Raw genomic sequence first — 17,628 nt, forward strand, 5'->3', positions numbered from 1 at the left:
CGGGCACCGGAGGCGCGGCGGGCGCCGGAGGCGCGGGGACTGGCGCCGCGAACGCCGCGGCCGCCGCGGGGGCTGCAGCCGCGGGCGATGCCAAAAACGGTAAGACGGGGCTGGCGGGGAGAGCGCCAACTTCCTCCCCGACGGGGACGGCGCGGTGGCGGGGCCCTGGGTGGCGCGGGCGGTGCGTGGACAATGCGAGAGTCAGGAAGTGCTCACCCCGCCCCTCCGCCCCGCCGCGGCTGCCCCTTAGCGGTCCCCACGCCTGGCGGCGGGGACGGATCTGCGGCCCCTGCCGGGTGTCCGCGCAGGGGGCAGCCCGCGCCCCACACTCTGAGGGACTCCAGGCTGCGGCAGCGCTGCCCTCGGGCCCAGCCTGCTGCCCGCGCTGGCACTGCCCCGCCGTGTGTGCCGGGCCGCAGGGAGGAAGGAAGGGCGGAAAGAGCCGCCCAAGTTGAGAAGAATGATCCGACTGAAAACTTAGGCACCGGTTCATTCTTCTCGGTGCTCCCAGGCCACCCGTAACCCCCGGAGTAAGGGAGAGCCTCAATTCTCAGCACACCCAGGCTTGCTGCGTCGATCGCCACAGGTGAAGAGGCCTCGAGACATTTAGGGCCTCTATGTTTGCTCTTAATTTTTTGGCTTGCTTGAGGAAGGAAGAGAATCTGAACTTGACTTCCGTTCTCAGCCCGTAGTTAAAAAAAAAAAAAAATTCTGTATGTCATTCTGCTTAACATTGTCAGAAGGAAGCTTTATAATCTTAGGTAGTGCCTGAATGCTCTTTTTGAGGGGACACTTAGGAACTGGCCAAGATGTGACAGGATTTCTGTTCTCATTACAGAGCCGTGGTTTTCGTTAGAAGGTGCTGGGCAAACACTTTTACTCATTTGGACAGTTCTTTGAATTCCTCTAGTCAGGCACTTTTTCCAGGAAGACAACCTAGGTATTTTAATGAAGGGAGACTTGAATTGTTATATCTGGCTTTTAATTTACAGCTTCAGGTTTTCAGGTTTTTAAACCATTCTTTATGTAGATCAGGCACTTTTTTTTTTTTTAGACGGAGTTTAGCAATTTCGCCCGGGCTGGAGTGTAGTGGCGCGATCTCGGCTCACTGCAACCTCCGCCTTCCGGTTTGAAGCGATTCTCCTGCTTCAGCCTCCCGAGTAGCTGGGATTACAGGCCCCCACCACCACGCCGGGCTAATTTTTGTTATTTTTAGTAGAGACAGGGTTTCACCATGTTGGCCAGGCTGGTCTCGAATTCCTGACCTCGTGATCCGCCCACCTCGGCCTCCCAAAGTGCTGGGATTACAGGCGTGAGTCGCCACGCCCGGCCAGATCAGGCACTTTTTTTTTTTTTTTTTTTTTTTGAGACGGAGTCTCGCTCTGTCGCCCGGGCTGGAGTGCAGTGGCCGGATCTCAGCTCACTGCAAGCTCTGCCTCCCGGGTTCACGCCATTCTCCGGCCTCAGCCTCCCGAGTAGCTGGGACTACAGACGCCCGCCACCTCGCCCGGCTAGTTTTTTGTATTTCTTAATAGAGACGGGGTTTCACCGGGTTAGCCAGGATGGTCTCGATCTCCTGACCTCGTGATCCGCCCGTCTCGGCCTCCCAAAGTGCTGGGATTACAGGCTTGAGCCACCGCGCCCGGCCGATCAGGCACTTTTTAAACAGGGCACCTACACTTACAAGCAACCTATAGCGCTCTGAACATAGGCGGCTGAATGTCGCCTGTTAGAAACAGAACTGTAGGCCCCGTTGGCTGTGTCTCTGCAATATTGAAATAGGAAGATTTATTTATTTATTTTCAGAAACAAACTTACCCCGTTTGTGAATGTCTCAATACTAGTTTTGGGTAGCCTGTGTTCTTCATGTTCTTTTGTTTTTCTCCTGGCTTTAACCTTCATTTTGGTATTGATGTGGCAGAGAGAAAGGTGCTCAGACTCTGAGTAGGACAGACTCCTAGCTCAGCCATTTAGAGCTTCGTCATCTTGGAAAGGTCAGTCTTCCTGAGCCTCAATTTCCTCATGTGTAAACTTGAAAAAAAAAATTACCCTGGCTCCCTCCTAGCGTTATTGAGAGGCTCGGAGTGTCCCTTCCCTATTATGCTCCCAGTTCTTGTTATTTTAAAGGTTACATATATAATGAGCTTAAGGTTTCTCACAAAGAGTACATGAACAATGATGACAGCTTTCGTTTATTCATTCAAAAAAGATTAACTACCTGCAGTGTTCCAAGTACCGTGTTCAATACTAAGGGATCCAGCGGTAATTAAGAGGAGACATCCTGGTCCTCAGGGAGCTTGCATTCCTGTTCTGCTGGTGGTTTTGGTTTGTTCTGCCACTCCCTCCCCCACCGCCTCCTTTTTTTTTTTGCCCTATGTGGAAGCCTCAAGTTCTCAGTTTCCTTTTTTTTTTCTTACTCCAAAAGATTAGTCCACTTTAAGGTGGTGAGAGGAAATTTTTTTCTTAGGCTACTTGTACCTCCTAGTTTGTACATATCAAACTGGTTAAGGGGCCCCTATTGTTCTCTGAAGTGGCAAACTCAAGTATATTTAGCAGCACAGTGTATGTGAAGAGCTGTGTTTCTGATTAGGAGCTTAAGTGAAAGTCGGAGAGAAAAAGGAATGGGCCAACATTCCCATAGTCAGGGGCAGAGAATGTAACTTGTATTAGAGGAGTGAGCCAGATTTTATGATGCCCAGTTCTTGGTTGTGACTTGGTGTGAAGTCTACGTGAATGATTCACCTTAATTTGAAGAACCCCCCCCTCAATTCTGCAGTTGATGATAACTGAACTTGTATGCTGAGGACTCCTGTGTGCAAAATCAATGAATACGGAAATTACAAATGCCTTTTTTTTTTTTTTTGCTTTGCTTTCTTTCTTTCTTTTTTTCTTTGCTATTTACAGCTATAGTTTAGGTTTGGGAGAGGTGTTACTAGTGAATTTTTAAACGAAGGGGCAAGAGACATGTCAATTCTCAAAATCAACTAAGGACCAATATTTGGATTTTTAATGTTAAAATTATTATTGGTACTAGTTTTAAGTGTATTTCAATTTTTTACTTAACCGTGACATTAGATTTTGTAATTACGAATATTACAAATCAAGTAATTATTACAAGAAAGGAGGTACTTGATATTTGTTGAAAATTGTAAATAGTTTGTTTTCACTGTTCAAATCAGCTGTCTACATCTGCAAACATGCAAACTTAATGACTTCACTTAAAATTAATAGTGTTTATTTGTAGTTGTTTGGAGTTTATAGAGTGGTTTTGTGTCTTGTAGCTCTTGGGCAGTGTGGCCACCAGGGCAGGGCAATATTAGCTTTTATTTTGTTCAGTTTGTCAAGTGGGCATAAATACTTATTCTATAAAGGAAGATTACTAGCTAGGGAGAGCTTGGGGAAGCTGTGGTATAGTTGTGGTTGGAGAAGTTGAACTGGCTGCAGTTGTGCATCTTGAGTAAGTTTAATATTCTTAGGATATCATGCCTCTAATAATAAATTTATTGGATACTAATTTTAAGATACTAGTTTATGAGGCTTATTTTTCAGGGATTGGAGTAAAAGACCACCCCATCCTCTTCCTACGTAGTAATCTGTCTGCACATACTGTTTGCATTTTCATTGTAGGTACACAAGATTACCAATGGTTATATTTAGAATCTAGTTATCAAAAGGTAGATATGTAGTTTCATTCTGGTTCCATTAGGCCTCTGCAATTTTGCTTCAGGACTAAAAGTATTTGAAACCTTGATCATGGTATATCTAGTTTTCAATGGGCCTGGCTCTTAAGTACTTTTATAAATTCCTGTTATTGGATGACCATGGTTCATCACTCCACTCATTCCTGACTGACACCAGAACCCGTGGGCAGCAGAGTCTGCCTTAATTCATGGAACTGTTTCTAGCAGATGGAGTTCGTTTGCATAGAGATTGGCTTTCCATTTGGTGGACCTAAATTCAAATTCTGGCTCTTCAAATTGCCTGTCAGATGACCTTGGGCAAGTCATTTAACTTCTCTGAGCCTTGGTTTCTGCTTTGTAAAATGGGATTGTAGTACCTACCCATACAGATGTAGTAAAATATCTATATAATATATTTAAAATAAATAGATTACATACACTAGATAGATTAGAACAATGTCTGACTTACAGTACCAGCTTATGAAGTGTTAGCTGTTTGTCTTAGATCCTGGAAATAGTCTGAGCAGAGATACACGTGCTGGAGGTTTACTGGGAGTGCTCTTGGCATCATTCCTAGTAGAGGAGGGAAGGAAGCAGAATTGGGCAGAAGCAGGAGTTGAACTGTGTTGCATCTGTAACAGAGACCCCAGTTGACCCTCTCTTGGGGAGCTCTGGAGGTGAGATGGCCTTTCAGAATTATCTCACCTTAAATAATAGGGGCAGGGCCTTCTTCCACACACTCCCCTGACTCCCAGTTGACTGATCATTTCAACTTGGGCTCCCTACAGGAAGAGAGTATGACCTTGAGGGTGGCATCTCTTTACCTGGAAACCTTTGTGGAGAGGGACTCGACTGAGAAGCTTCAGCTCTGAGTGAAAGGAGAGCCATTCTTATTCCCCTAGCATTATGGGTGTCTTCATTTAGACCACCAGTACCATTCACATAATACAGGTGTGGGATAAATATTTCTCACTAACAACTAAATAGACTTTGTGGAGGAGACTGGGAATTAACCACCTTTATAACAATGTTTCCATGGGAAAATGCGTTCTGAATTCCATATATCTGTTTACAAGTAGATTTTTTTGGAGTACCACCTGCTCACTATGCACAGGATTTGTATTTTGCTGCATATTTAGGTCACTAAAGACACTTTTTATAACCCAGGTTTGTAGTATATTTTAAGTAGTTTCTTTTTAGATGTTTACTTTAATTCCTACTACATTTAAATTACCTATATCCATCAGAAGGAAAATGAAAAATGTTTGCTTGCTGTTTGTTTTCAAATCAAGGAGTATCCGTTGAGGATTTAAGGTATATAGACTACCATTATAATCTTAGAAAACATTTTCTTGCCTTATCTAGAAGTCAGTTTTTTGGGTCTCAAGAAGTATTTGCCTTTGGATGTTGTCTTTTGAAATTCACCTTTTTAATGGAGATTGGCAGAAAATATTGCCTCATGCATCAAAGATTCTTCCTGTACACTTTGTGTATTAAAGTGAAGAGCTCTTCTGTGCGCCGTTCATGGCACTCTATGCACAGTCTCGTCTTTCTCTCATTCTTTACTTGTTACAGGACCTGTGATCTGTCCTTAAGTTCTAGAAACTAAAGCTTCAATGTCAATTTTCCTGTAAGTCCAGAAATATATTTCATTCTATGGAGAATTGAAAACAGGAGATAAAATGGGAAAATCTCTTGCAGCTTAATCCTCCTATGAGTTTACTTCAGGCTTTTAGCTATGAATAATTTAAAGAACTTGAAGGTATCAGAAGAGATTCTTTACAGGGAAAAAAAAAATCTGTCCTGACTGATTTTGATCACCAACTCTTTGGCATTTTTAAGGGCTTTATTTATTTGAAAATATTGTGTAATTTTATTATTTTACCAGTAATAAAATAAGCGTTGTAGAAAAAAGCTTTCCTTGCCTTTCTGGTTAAACACATAATTCCACCACTTAAGAGATCAACATTGTTAGTATTTTGATATATGTTCTTGCAGCCTTAAATTTTTTTTTCTCACAAAACTTTTAAAAGTACATATACAGTTTCTGTAAAAAGAAAGTCATATATATTATAATCTGATTTTTACACATAGAATTGTTTGTGGACATTTTAGCAGAGCAGTAAATATACCGGTGCATCGTCATATGTCTGCACCTTGGAAATTTGATCATTCCACTATTGTTTACCTTTAGGTTCTTATTCATATATTTCTGGGCATTTGACCACTTAATTACTTCATGTTTTAGTTTGTTTCTGCTGCCACAACAAAATACCTCAGTCTGGATAATTTATAACAATAGAAGTTTATTTCTCACAGTTCTAGAAGCTGGGAAGTCCAAGGTCACAGCCAGCAGATTCTGTAGCTGGTGAGAATCACAGCATCCTCACATGGCAGAAAAGGTGAAAGGGATGAACTTGTTCCTTCAAGCATTCTTATGAAGGTTCTAATCCCATTTATGAGAGCCCTCATGGCCTAAACACCTTCTTTTTTTTTTTTTTGAGACGGAGTCTCCCTATGTCGCCAGGCTGGAGTGCAGTGGTGTGATCTCCACTCACTGCACCCTCCACCTCCCAGGTTCAAGCGATTCTCCTGCCTCAGTCTCCCTAGTAGCCGGGACTACAGGCACGTGCCACCATGCCTAGCTAATTTTAGTATTTTTAGTAGAGACAGGGTTTCACCATGTTGGTCAGGATGGTCTCGATCTCTTGACCTCATGATCCGCTTGCCTTGGCCTCCCGAAGTGCTGAGATTACAGGCGTGAGCCGCCACGCCCGGCCGTGGCCTAAACACCTTCTAAAGGCTGCACCTCATAATACTGTTGCACTGGGGATTAAGTTTCAGCATGAATCTTGGAGGGACACAAACATTCAAACCATAGCATGTACTGAGGAAAAATTCTTCCTATGGACTTGCTATGTCAAAGGATATGCATATTTTCATGACTTTTAATACATGCTGACACATTGCCATGTTGAAAGGTTGTACCAGTTCGACATTGCTGTGATCAGGGTACTTTTCCCCATGGTCTCATCATTCCGTGGTTGTTTTAAAGGGATGCTGGAGAATTGCTCAGCAAATTCTCCAAAATGTCTTAGCAACTGGAGGGCTGCATTTGCATCTGGAATTTGGAGCAGATGCTATCATACATAGGGGGACTTTCCAAGGCTGAATGTATTTCTGTTGGAGACTTCTGTAGTCTTTAGTGATTTGGTAGCAAACAGAGATTTTAAAAAGTATTAATGGTGGCTGGGCAATGGTGGCTCACGACTGTAATCCCAGCACTTTTGGAGGCCGAGGCGGGCGGATCACAAGGTCAGGAGTTCGAGACCAGTCTGACCAACATGGTGAAACTCTGTCTCTCTACTAAAAATACAAAAATTAGCCGGGCATGGTTGCGGGCTCCTGCAATCTCAGCTACTCGGGAGGCTGAGGCAGGAGAATCGCTTGAACCCATGAGGTGGAGGTTGCAGTGAGCCGATACCGCGCCATTGCACTCCAGCCTGGCGACAGTGAGACTTCATCTCAAAAAAATAGTAATAATGTGTAGATGATATTTTAGTAACTGATGATAGAGTTAGTGAAGATGAAAGCATAGACCTTTGAAATTCTGTCTGCATCATGATTCTAATCTTATAAAGTAAGGTCTGGAGTTTTTAAAGTTTTAGTGAAAGAAGACTGGGTACTTCAGGCCTGGATGTAAAGCTAGGTGCCATAACTTACTAGCACAATGGCTTTGGGGCAAGCTATCTAACCTTTCTCAGCCTCTGTTTTCTAAATGCAATCCTTTGGGGTGTTTTTTTGGAAGGAAAACAATATATGTGAAAGACTTTGGCACAGGGCCTGGCAGATATGAGCCTTGTCAACAACAACTTTGTAAATTTTGTGGTTTGTTCAACCTTATCCAACTAAAAAACTTGTTAAGCCATTGTGCTGTTAAGAACAGACACTAAGACATTAATGTGGAAAAAGACTATAGTACCATGCACGTTTTTATTCAAGCACTGCTTTGATTCAAAATGATTATCTACTCTTCCTCCATCTTCTCTTCCTTATAGTTTACTGGGAAAAAAATCAGATGATTTAGCTAAAAATAAGCAAGCAAAAAGCAACATGTAAAAATGGGTACATCTTCCTTATATAGAAATAAATGCTGCCGGGCGTGGTGGCTCACGCCTGTAATCCTAGCACTTCAGGAGGCTGAGGCAGGCAGATCATGAGGTCAGGAGATCGAGACCATCTTGGCCAACATGGTGAAACCCCATCTCTACTAAAAATACAAAAATTAGCTAGATGTGGTGGCACGTGCCTGTAATCCCAGCTACTCAGGAGGCTGAGGCAGGAGAATCGCTTGAACCCGGGAGGTGGAGATTGCAGTGAGCCGAGATTGCGCCACTGCACTCTAGTCTGGCGACAGAGCGAGACTCCGTCTCAAAAAAAAAAAAAAAAAAAAAAAAAGAAAGAAATGCAAGTAAGTTATTATATGTATTAAACAGAGGCGACTGTGAAAGAGCAGGAACATATGAATGGCAGAATATTGGGTTAAATCTAAGTACTGGATTTGAAGATGGAGAAGTCACATGAGTATGTGGAGTTGTGTAGCTGAAGGAGGTGAGGAGCACAGGTTGTACTTTGGGGGATCAGCCAGGGCTTAGTGTTACTGAGAATTAAACACAAGACCCTTCCCTCTCTCTAGGCAACTACTGGATTCATTAGGTCCTCATTCATTGTTTATGCGCTCATCCATTTACTACATATTTATTATGCACCTACTGTCTCCTATGACTGAGAAGTACAATGTTAAATTATACTTGGGGGCATCAGAATCCACACCCTCAAGGGCTCACTGTGAAGCTGGCAGAGAGACATGGAAACAAGAGCCATGATAATGTACTGTGGGTACCCAGTGGGGAAAATGATGTTTCCTGGAGGAGGGGACATTTGAGCTGAGTCTTACAGGAAGAGAGACAGTGAATTCTAAAGATAGAGAAAGGATGTTCCAAACAGAGGGAGGTGAGAAAGGGCCTTGAGTTCTGGTTGCTCCAAGAGTTTGATGTGGCTCGTGTCAGGCACTGTGGTAGGACTGGAGGCTGGAAAGGGGGCTGGGTCAGACAGTCAAATCTGGATGTTTTGTAGCCAGTGGAGAACCGCCCCCCTAGGTTTATAAGCAAGGACATGGTCAGCTGAATTTGAAAAGGAGGTAATCATAGGTTGTTGACAAGTTTGTAAAATTATATATTTTAACAGAATGAGTATCTTTTAATACAGCTAATAAAGGATTGGAGGTGGTGCCTGCCATGGACCCTCAATTGTGGGTCTGCTGATCAATGAAGCAGAGGGCACATGGCCCTTGCTGCTTTTCTGCCCATCAGGATGACAGTGTTGCAGGATCCAAGACTGCTGTATGGAAAGCCTGTCTTAATTGTGGGCAGCAGCAGCCCCATGCTTTCTGAGCCATGTGAGGTTACTAATTGAGGTTAACATCAGAGAACTAGATGCCAGGGGGAGGGATTGGGACCATCTGAGCAGATAAGATTTTCTCTAGAGGCAGGGGCTTGTCTCTATGGCTTATTTTTCATACCTAGGTAGAAAGTGTATATCTCTGTGCCAAGTTGTACTAATTATCTTGGTTTGTCATTTTATTTTTGTCAACATCTTACCAGTTTTTAAAACAATAAACTCTAGTGAGGGGAGATGCTATTTTGTACAGTGTGACTGTGTGTGTTTTAATTTTGTATATTTCAGAAAGCTTCCAGTTTTCAGTGGTTAGTGAAATAGCAACTTGCTTTATTTAATCAACAGGGTGTTTTAGCTTAATTGTACTTGAGAGCTTTTTATAAACTAGCAAAAAGTCAGTAGCATTTGTAATACTTTAAAACGTTACAATTTTTCAGACAAATTATTTTGGCTAAATTATACAGATAAGGGTAATACTTGAAAAGTCTAAGAGTGAGAAACAAGAAAGATATTAAGAGGAAGCTTAAAAAAAAGTGAGGAAAGAGGAAGACCAAGTGTTGAATGTAGTCACATAATTGCTTAGATGGCATTTAATGAGAAAGTTAGCATTGTTCTCATATATACTCATAGTGTATTCCGTAGATTTAAATTGTCAAGGAGAAGAAACTTTCTCTACTCTCTTAGACTTAGTGATTGAGGGTCTGCAAGTTAAACTGGCAAGAGACAGATTGCAAGATAAAAGACATTTAATCATAGAAAAATGTGACTCAAAGGAGTGGTTAGAAGTAGGGGCTTGTATGTTATTTTAATAGGGGAAGGGGGAGGGGAGAAAAGAGAACTTATGGGAAAACAGAGGACTTTTTGGAAAGATAAGTGGGCCTTTTGGAGAATACATGGAAGATACAATCGTTTTGTGGTAATATCAACTTGGTGTGGGGTGAAGACTTCTCATCTCTGGTGATGAGTCACTCTTCCTTGGTTGCTCTTGGGGAGGGGATTTATGTTAATCGAATTCTTTTGAGAGCCTCTGCTTTTAGGCCAGTAAGAGATTTCAGGAACTTAATCACTTTCAGCTCTTTAATTTTTATGCCACAGTGGCATATTCTGGACTGCTTCAAAATGTATTGCCACTCAAATCATATTACCCCTTCCCACCAAGAACAATTACAGATAGCCAGATAGGAAAAGATGGTCCAGGTGTCGTAATTCACATTTCTCTTTATTTCATTTTATTGGAAATTCATTAAAAATAGAATGCCTTAAGGTCTGTTCCTTCCTAACGCTGATCAAGAGGATGAATTCAGACAAAAGTTAGTAAGGTATCAAATTGCTCAGGTAAGTTAAGCAGCTACTTGCCACATTGAAAATGTATGTTTTTCCCTAGGGGTAAGCATAGGTTTGATTATACTTTAGATCATGTTCCTTCAAGTTATAAAGTCATCTCAGGAGAGTCTTTTGACACTAATGTTGAAACTGAATCACAAGTTTTGTTTTCATTTTATAAATGAGCACTCCTGATTGTGATGCTTATTTCAGTATAATATTTAGTATAACACAACTTACTAAGGTAACACACTAGTTGTTATGCTTAACACAGCTCAGTGGGCAGAAGTCAAAACAGAAATGTACAGAATCAAGTTCTGGCTATTTTTGATTGGCAGCAGGTACAGTCTGTAATCTGAGAGCGGGAGCCCGAGATGGCTGGTGATAGGTGTCAATGAACAGACACGGAGAGCCCAGAACAGTGCTGCCAGAAGCCATGAAGAGGGCCTGGCATTAAAAATAAGAAGTGCCTGCAGTGGTGGAGGCAGAATTGTATATACCTAAAAACACAGGGAAGCTCAACAAGAATTCTTCTAAATGGTTTCCAGCTCCTTGGAGCCGTTCTTACTGGGCAGTGCCTATGTGTCAGTGACTTTCTTTACCTCAGTAATGATACAGTTCCACTATGTTAGGCATATAGTTTTAGTAGTGAAGGTGATATGCTGTAGTGCAGAAGCAAATTAGAGAAGATTCCTGGGTGATTGGTGTGTTGGGGCTGTAGAACTCACAGAAAGGAGAAGCAGCCATTCCTAGTGACAGGAACAGTGAAGATGCCACAGCTCCCCCTTTTTAGTGTTTAATAGGAGTCAGGTGTGATCCCTGTAGTCCGCAGTCTACATTTGAGTATGAGGACAGTAAGCTTCTGAGATGGCCTTCCCTTCTTGCTCTGAGAATAGGCTTGGCTGTAGGGAAGTGTGCCTGACCCCCATGCTGTATAGTTGGAATCTTGATGTTGGGTCCGTCTTGACTCACACACATACGTACAGAAATAATGAAAAACTATATGCAGGTTTTTAGAGGACAGGACTGAAATTCAGTATAAAAACACCAATATGGTTTTTATACTGAATAGGGACATTTACATTACTTTTAAAAGGTCTTGTGGGTTGGGCATAGTGGCTCATGCCTGTAATCCCAGCACTTTAGGAGGCTGAGGTGGGCGAAACACTTGAGTCCAGGAGTTCGAAACTAGCTTGGGCAACATGACAAAACCCCACCTCTGCAAAAATACAAAAATTAGCCAGATGTGGTGGTGCGTGCCTGTAGTCCCAGCTACTCGGGAGGCTGAGGTGGGAAGATTGCTTGAGCCTAGGAGGAAGGGGTTGCAGTGAGCTGTGTCTGGCCTGGGTGATAGAGCGAGATACTGTCTCAAAAAAGAAAAAAGCCTTATGCTTGTCATTCTGGTACTTGAACTGAAATTACATTTGTAAAACAAAATACTTGACCAAGGGAGCACTTTATTCACACATTGTACACGTATGTTGATCTGATCCTTCCATCACAGAAGGACTTCCTGGTCTTGGCTTGGGAGATTGTGAACATTTGAACTGGCACTTCCTGTACTTAATGGACCAGAGTTCATAACTAGCATGTGATTATCTTTAGGGTAAAGTCCTAGCAGTAGGATCACTGGTTTGATACATATTGCCAAACTGCTCCTACAGACGAGGTTTGCCAGTTTACACCATCAGTGGCGATAGTTTCTTCACACTCTGTAATGTAAATTTCGATAATCATTTTCATCTTTGCCAATCAGATGGATGAAAAATCACATCTCATTGTGATAATATTTGCATTTGTTGGATTGTCAGTGAATATCTTTTTATATTTATATTGATCATTTGTATTTTTTTTCTTGTTTGTGATTTTTGTCCATTTTACTAATAGGGTATTTGTGTTCTTACTGATTTTCACAAAGTGTTTGTATATTCAGGGTACTTTTTGACATAGCTTTCCCACTTTATTGTTTGTTTTTCAGACTTGTTTATGGTTGTCTTTGCTGGTTAGAAATTTTACAGTTTTGTATGATTATGTTAACATCCATATAGAAATAAAGGTAAAGGTAAGGGAGCGTGAGGAAAGTTGTGAAATTACTTGTAGGCAAAGCAGTTTGGGCATGGCATAAAGTTAGCAACTTTGAGTTCATTTGTATACCAGTGCACAGTAATGCTATTACATTTATGAGATTGTGTTTACTTTTTAATTTGGAAGGCTCTGTTTCTCAGAATTGGTTGCAACCCACCAGGTGTGGTGGCTCACGCCTGTAATCTCAGCACTTTGGGAGGCTGAGGCAGGCAGATCGCTTGAGGTCAAGAGTTCGAGACCAACTTGGCCAACATGGGGAAACCCCATGTCTCTACTAAAAATGCAAAAATTAGCTGGGCATGGTGGTGCATGCCTGTAATCCCCAGCTACTCATGAGGCTGAGACAGGAGAATCGCTTGAACCCAGGAGGCGGAGGTTGCAGTGAGCTGAGATCATGCCTCTAAACTCCAGCTTGGGCATTAGAGCGAGACTCTGTCTCAAAAAAAAAAAAAAAAAAAAAAAAATTGGTTGCAACTTCTGCTGCCCTCCCTTACCTCCTATCCGAGTCTCTGGCCACTCACTGCTGTCATGTCAACAGGTGAGCTCCAGTGCTCAATACCCGTCTCTTCTTGCACATTTCTAAAATCCCTTGTAGTTTTTTTCCAGCTATGTAGGACTTTGACACTTGTAGATAAAGATTCATTATTTACTTGTAATTGCCTCTTCTCAAGAACCAGGCTGCAAACTGAGGCCTCTTAAGGCTAAATTGCCCATAAGTTGCTCATAATAACAGACTTAAATGCTGAATCATAAGAAAGTTCTCGTTTTTCTCCTTCTGGCACTTGAACTGAAATTACGTGTGTATATTAATAAAATGAGAACATAGCACTCGACTGAACCAAGAGTTTATTCACACACCATGCATCATGCTGATGCAGGCAGCCTTTGTGCCTTCTCAGATGTCTGTGATTTGGAAGAGGTTTCCAAACTCATTCCTGTTCTAAAGAGTGTGAGATTTGGGAGACACAGGTTATAGGTGAAGATCTGGCTCTGCCATTTTGCAAGACTGCTGAACCTTGCCAAGTCCAAGTTTTATCTGCAAAAGTGAGCATAACATGATACTGTTTGTGATGAGCTTTTTTTTCAAACCATAGAGCTGCTTGGAAAAGCAAATTGTTGTGCCATTATTTGGGGATTTTAGTTTTTTCTAGGTGAGTTTTTGGTTCTCTGTTTGTAATGTGGTGTTGGGTGGCTGCTTCCCAACCAGAGATGAATGCACACACTGATTTGTTGGAAGAACCAGTGCTGACCTTGGCTTTCCCCCAGGGAGTCTGCAGTGAATGCTGGTCTTCCAAATCTGTATTCTGCTGCCTGGAGGAGCCTTTCGTTTCTCTGCAAGTTTGGATCTGGGAGCTCTTGCTGTGCAAATTTTGCCCAGAGAATCTGTAGTATTCATTCTCCTGCTGGTCTCAGGGCAAGTCCAGTTTTTTGAACGAGACCTTCTGGAGCTACTACAAATGGCCTTTCTGATCCCACAGTGGGGAGAAACTGAGGTAACTGAAGTCTTGAGGAGGGTTCTTTCACTAGTGTGAGCATAGCTGACTTTGGAATTCTTTTGTTGTGATCTGTGGATCAATTCTGTTCCCGAGCTCTCCTGGATTTTGTTATAACAGCAGAGTCCACTTAGATTTTAACCATTTGATCAGCAGAGCCTTGTTTTTGGCCTGTTGTGCTGCATGATTTACAGTGTGCATCTGGATTTGTAATTATGCCTCACATAGTTTATATTTTGATTCGCTTTTCCGCTTTCTCCTCTTTACTTGCCTCTAGGACCATATGGAGTGGAAGTTTGCATGTTGTCGTAAAAGCATTTTGAAATGTTCACCAGACTTTCATGGTTTCCTTACTTCCCTTTTAGGTTTTGCATTTTAAATTAGGTTATAGAATTGTGAATTTACCAAACTATATTGTGGATTTTATCCAAACAGTTTCTGTGGGTATGAAATACTGGTCATGTGTATGTATCAATATTTTATATGGAATCATTATACTTCTTGGGGTTAGGCTGACAAAAAACAATTTGTTAGCTTCATTCATGAGAGGTATTCAGATTTGAAATTTTTGACTTTGGAATTAATCAGTTTTCCTCAACTTATATTTTAATGTTCTGTGATATATGTGATCTAAAGATGACTTTGGGGGTGGGAGTGGGGCTAAGAAAAAAAAGAAATAGATGATAAAAAATATGACTTTGAATAATTTTTAAGTAATTTTAAATATTTTTTTCTTGATTAATTTTGGACATATGAATTAGAATTCATTTGGAATACATATTGAATATAATCATAGTTATATAACAAATTCTCTAATGGTAGAAAGTAAGTTTTAGATTTTTTTTGGTAACTCTTTTCACAAATGTTATATTATTTTTCCCCTCTGGTTTTGAAATGAATAGTTTTGGGTCTTTGAGAATGGTCATACCATAAAATTGTATCTGTGTTCCACAAAAGTTAGTAATTGGAAAAGGAATGAACATTTAGTTAAAATATCACTAGCTTAAACTATCAATGGGAGTCTGTAACTCTAAGTTTACTTAGTTTTCCTTAGAAAATTTTATGAAATACTCCCTTGAAATCAAATCATATTATAGCAAGTTGCTTCAAGTTAGTATATGTGAACTGCTAGGCTAAGACATAGTCATGACTGATTGTTGAGTCTAGTTTTCATTTTTACTGAGGTATGGATAAGACTTAGACATGCCCTCTTCTTTGACAAGTTTTTCCTTGTTGCAACAGATTCTATAACTTGCCTGTTGGTTGCTGATGCAGCTTTTCAGAAATAGGCTGTGCAGTGTGGCCCCAGGCAAAAGCTTTGTCTTTTCTCCCCAGAACCTAGCAAAATAACTGCCAGAGTGATCACTATAAAGCATTTTACCAGGTTATTTTGAAGGGATGCAGGGAGCAGAAAGAGTGTATTTCAGGAAGTTCAGCAGGGCAGAAAAGGCCTGTGGAAAACAAAGAAGTGTAAGGATTTCATTTATTTTAGGGTATGCATAGGGTAAGGAAATGAATTTAGCTACATTGTGCTGAGATTTTATTGATTTAAATACAGTAGTCTTAAAATCATCTTGGAAGTTGGTGTGTTAACTCAATCCATTGATCCAAACAGAATGCAGGCAAGGCAGGCTGAACTTCTGTTTCTCCCGGCAGTGCTTTTTCTGCTACTTAATTTGATATTCTCCATACTGAGAGAATGTTTTTTTACATTCTTTCGAAGGAAAATCCTCCTCTTTTGAGTTTAGCAATTCTATTAACTAGAGCAGATTGTCGTTATTTTTATTTTTTATTTTTTATTTTTTTGAGACGGAGTCTCGCTCTGTCGCGTAGGCTGGAGTGCAGTGGCTGGATCTCAGCTCACTGCAAGCTCCACCTCCCGGGTTCATGCCATTCTCCTGCCTCAGCCTCCCGAGTAGCTGGGACTACAGGCGCCCGCCACCTCGCCCAGCTAGTTTTTGTATTTTTTTTAGTAGAGACGGGGTTTCACCGTATTAGCCAGGATGGTCTCGATCTCCTGACCTCGTGATCCGCCCGTCTCGGCCTCCCAAAGTGCTGGGATTACAGGCTTGAGCCACCGCGCCCGGCCTGTCGTTATTTTTAAGGAGTGCAAAGATTGGGGTCAGGAAATCTTTATACTGTAATTGAGTTTAAGTACTTTTTTAACGTGGTCTACTTAGGTTGGTGCAAAAGTAATTTGTGATTTTTGCCATTACTATTTTTACCTACTTTTTAAGTACTCTAAGGATTAATATGAGGATTGAACATTTTGAATAAGATCCTATTCTTAATTGTAGAACTACATACTACTATCTGGTTACACAAAGCTGTGGGGTCACTGCCTCTCCATATAAGCTGGCTCTGTGCTCTCGATTGTCCTGTGTGCAGTATGGGTGGAAATACAAGAGAGACGGCCACTTACTAGCGGAATGGCCTTGGGCACATCACCGAAGGTGAGCCTTCCTGTGCTCAGAAAAAGTTTGTGGAATCTGGACCAAAGCGATTGTCCTATATCTATTCTGTGAAACTTTGATACTTTTAAGAAACGTTTAGGATAAACTATGATACCATTATCTTCATCCTAATGTTCAGCTTAAACCAGGCATATTCTGGGTCCATATTCTTTTGGGTCTAGACGTGGCTTCTATTAGAAAGGAAAATATGAATCTTCTACTTTATAGTCATTATTGATGTGATTTCTTACTGAGATCAGAGTGTCAGAGCCAGAATGGAAATAACAGGTAAAATAGAAGCCTGTAGTTTTTAATTTAGTTTGAATTTGAGGCTGGGTAGACTTGTGGGTTTTAATTTCAAAGTAAGAAAATGGTGGGTCTAGGAGAACAGACTAAATATATTAAGAGAATGTTAAAAACCCAAGTTGTTAACTGTATTGAAGAGTTGGTTTTGTGTGTGTGTATCTGTGTGTATGTGTAGCTTCCATGTTTATTTTGACAGAGTGGTTTGCCTGAGTAAAAGCTTTGTGTTTAAATCCTACTCTAAGCAAAGAAAAACATGTTTAACTGAATGTAATTGCCTTGTGTTCAATTTGCTACCCACTTTGGAGCAGGTTCACACACTGAAATAACATAAGGGGAAGTTAAATTACATCAAAGGTTAAGACAGATAAGCTTAAGTGATTTCGTTGTAGCTCCTATACTAATTAAAACAAGTTGACAAAATATTTTTATAAGTACTAGCCTTCCTTTATGTGCAGTGCTTAGTGTCTTTATTTTTAGTAGAAAAAAAGATCTTAAAAATATTTGAGGAAATTTATATTAAAACCTTTTGAGTTTTCATTTAAATAATACTTGCCAGTTAATCAGGAAATGATTCTTTAAAAAATTTTTTATTTTTAATTTTTGTGAGTACCTAGTAGTATATAGGAAATGATTCTTAAACACCCTGTGAATTTGAGGTACAGTGTGGAGCATCAGTGGGCTGCAGTTAACTTTTTTGTCCACTCCCATCTCTTCTCATCTAATTTCCATGTTACAGCCACAGGGATGGGCCAAGGCTGGAGCAGAGACTTTACCGTAGCTGGTGATCACATGGAAAAGCAAGGCTGGGGCCTAATTACAGGAGCTCCTTGA

At 41.1% G+C, this 17,628-nt stretch overlaps 1 protein-coding gene across 1 annotated transcript in view; it reads left to right on the forward strand.

The window, feature by feature from the left end:
* HECA (hdc homolog, cell cycle regulator) overlaps window positions 1-17,628 on the forward strand; it is a 46,290-nt gene that overhangs the window by 886 nt on the left and 27,776 nt on the right. Inside the window, exon 2 of the mRNA XM_025383770.1 lies at window positions 1-99. Coding sequence (XP_025239555.1) covers window positions 1-99 — 99 coding nt within the window. The remainder of the gene's footprint in view (window positions 100-17,628) is intronic.

This window comes from Theropithecus gelada, chromosome 4, assembly GCF_003255815.1.
Source record: "Theropithecus gelada isolate Dixy chromosome 4, Tgel_1.0, whole genome shotgun sequence".
In the NCBI taxonomy this organism is placed as follows: domain Eukaryota; kingdom Metazoa; phylum Chordata; class Mammalia; order Primates; family Cercopithecidae; genus Theropithecus; species Theropithecus gelada.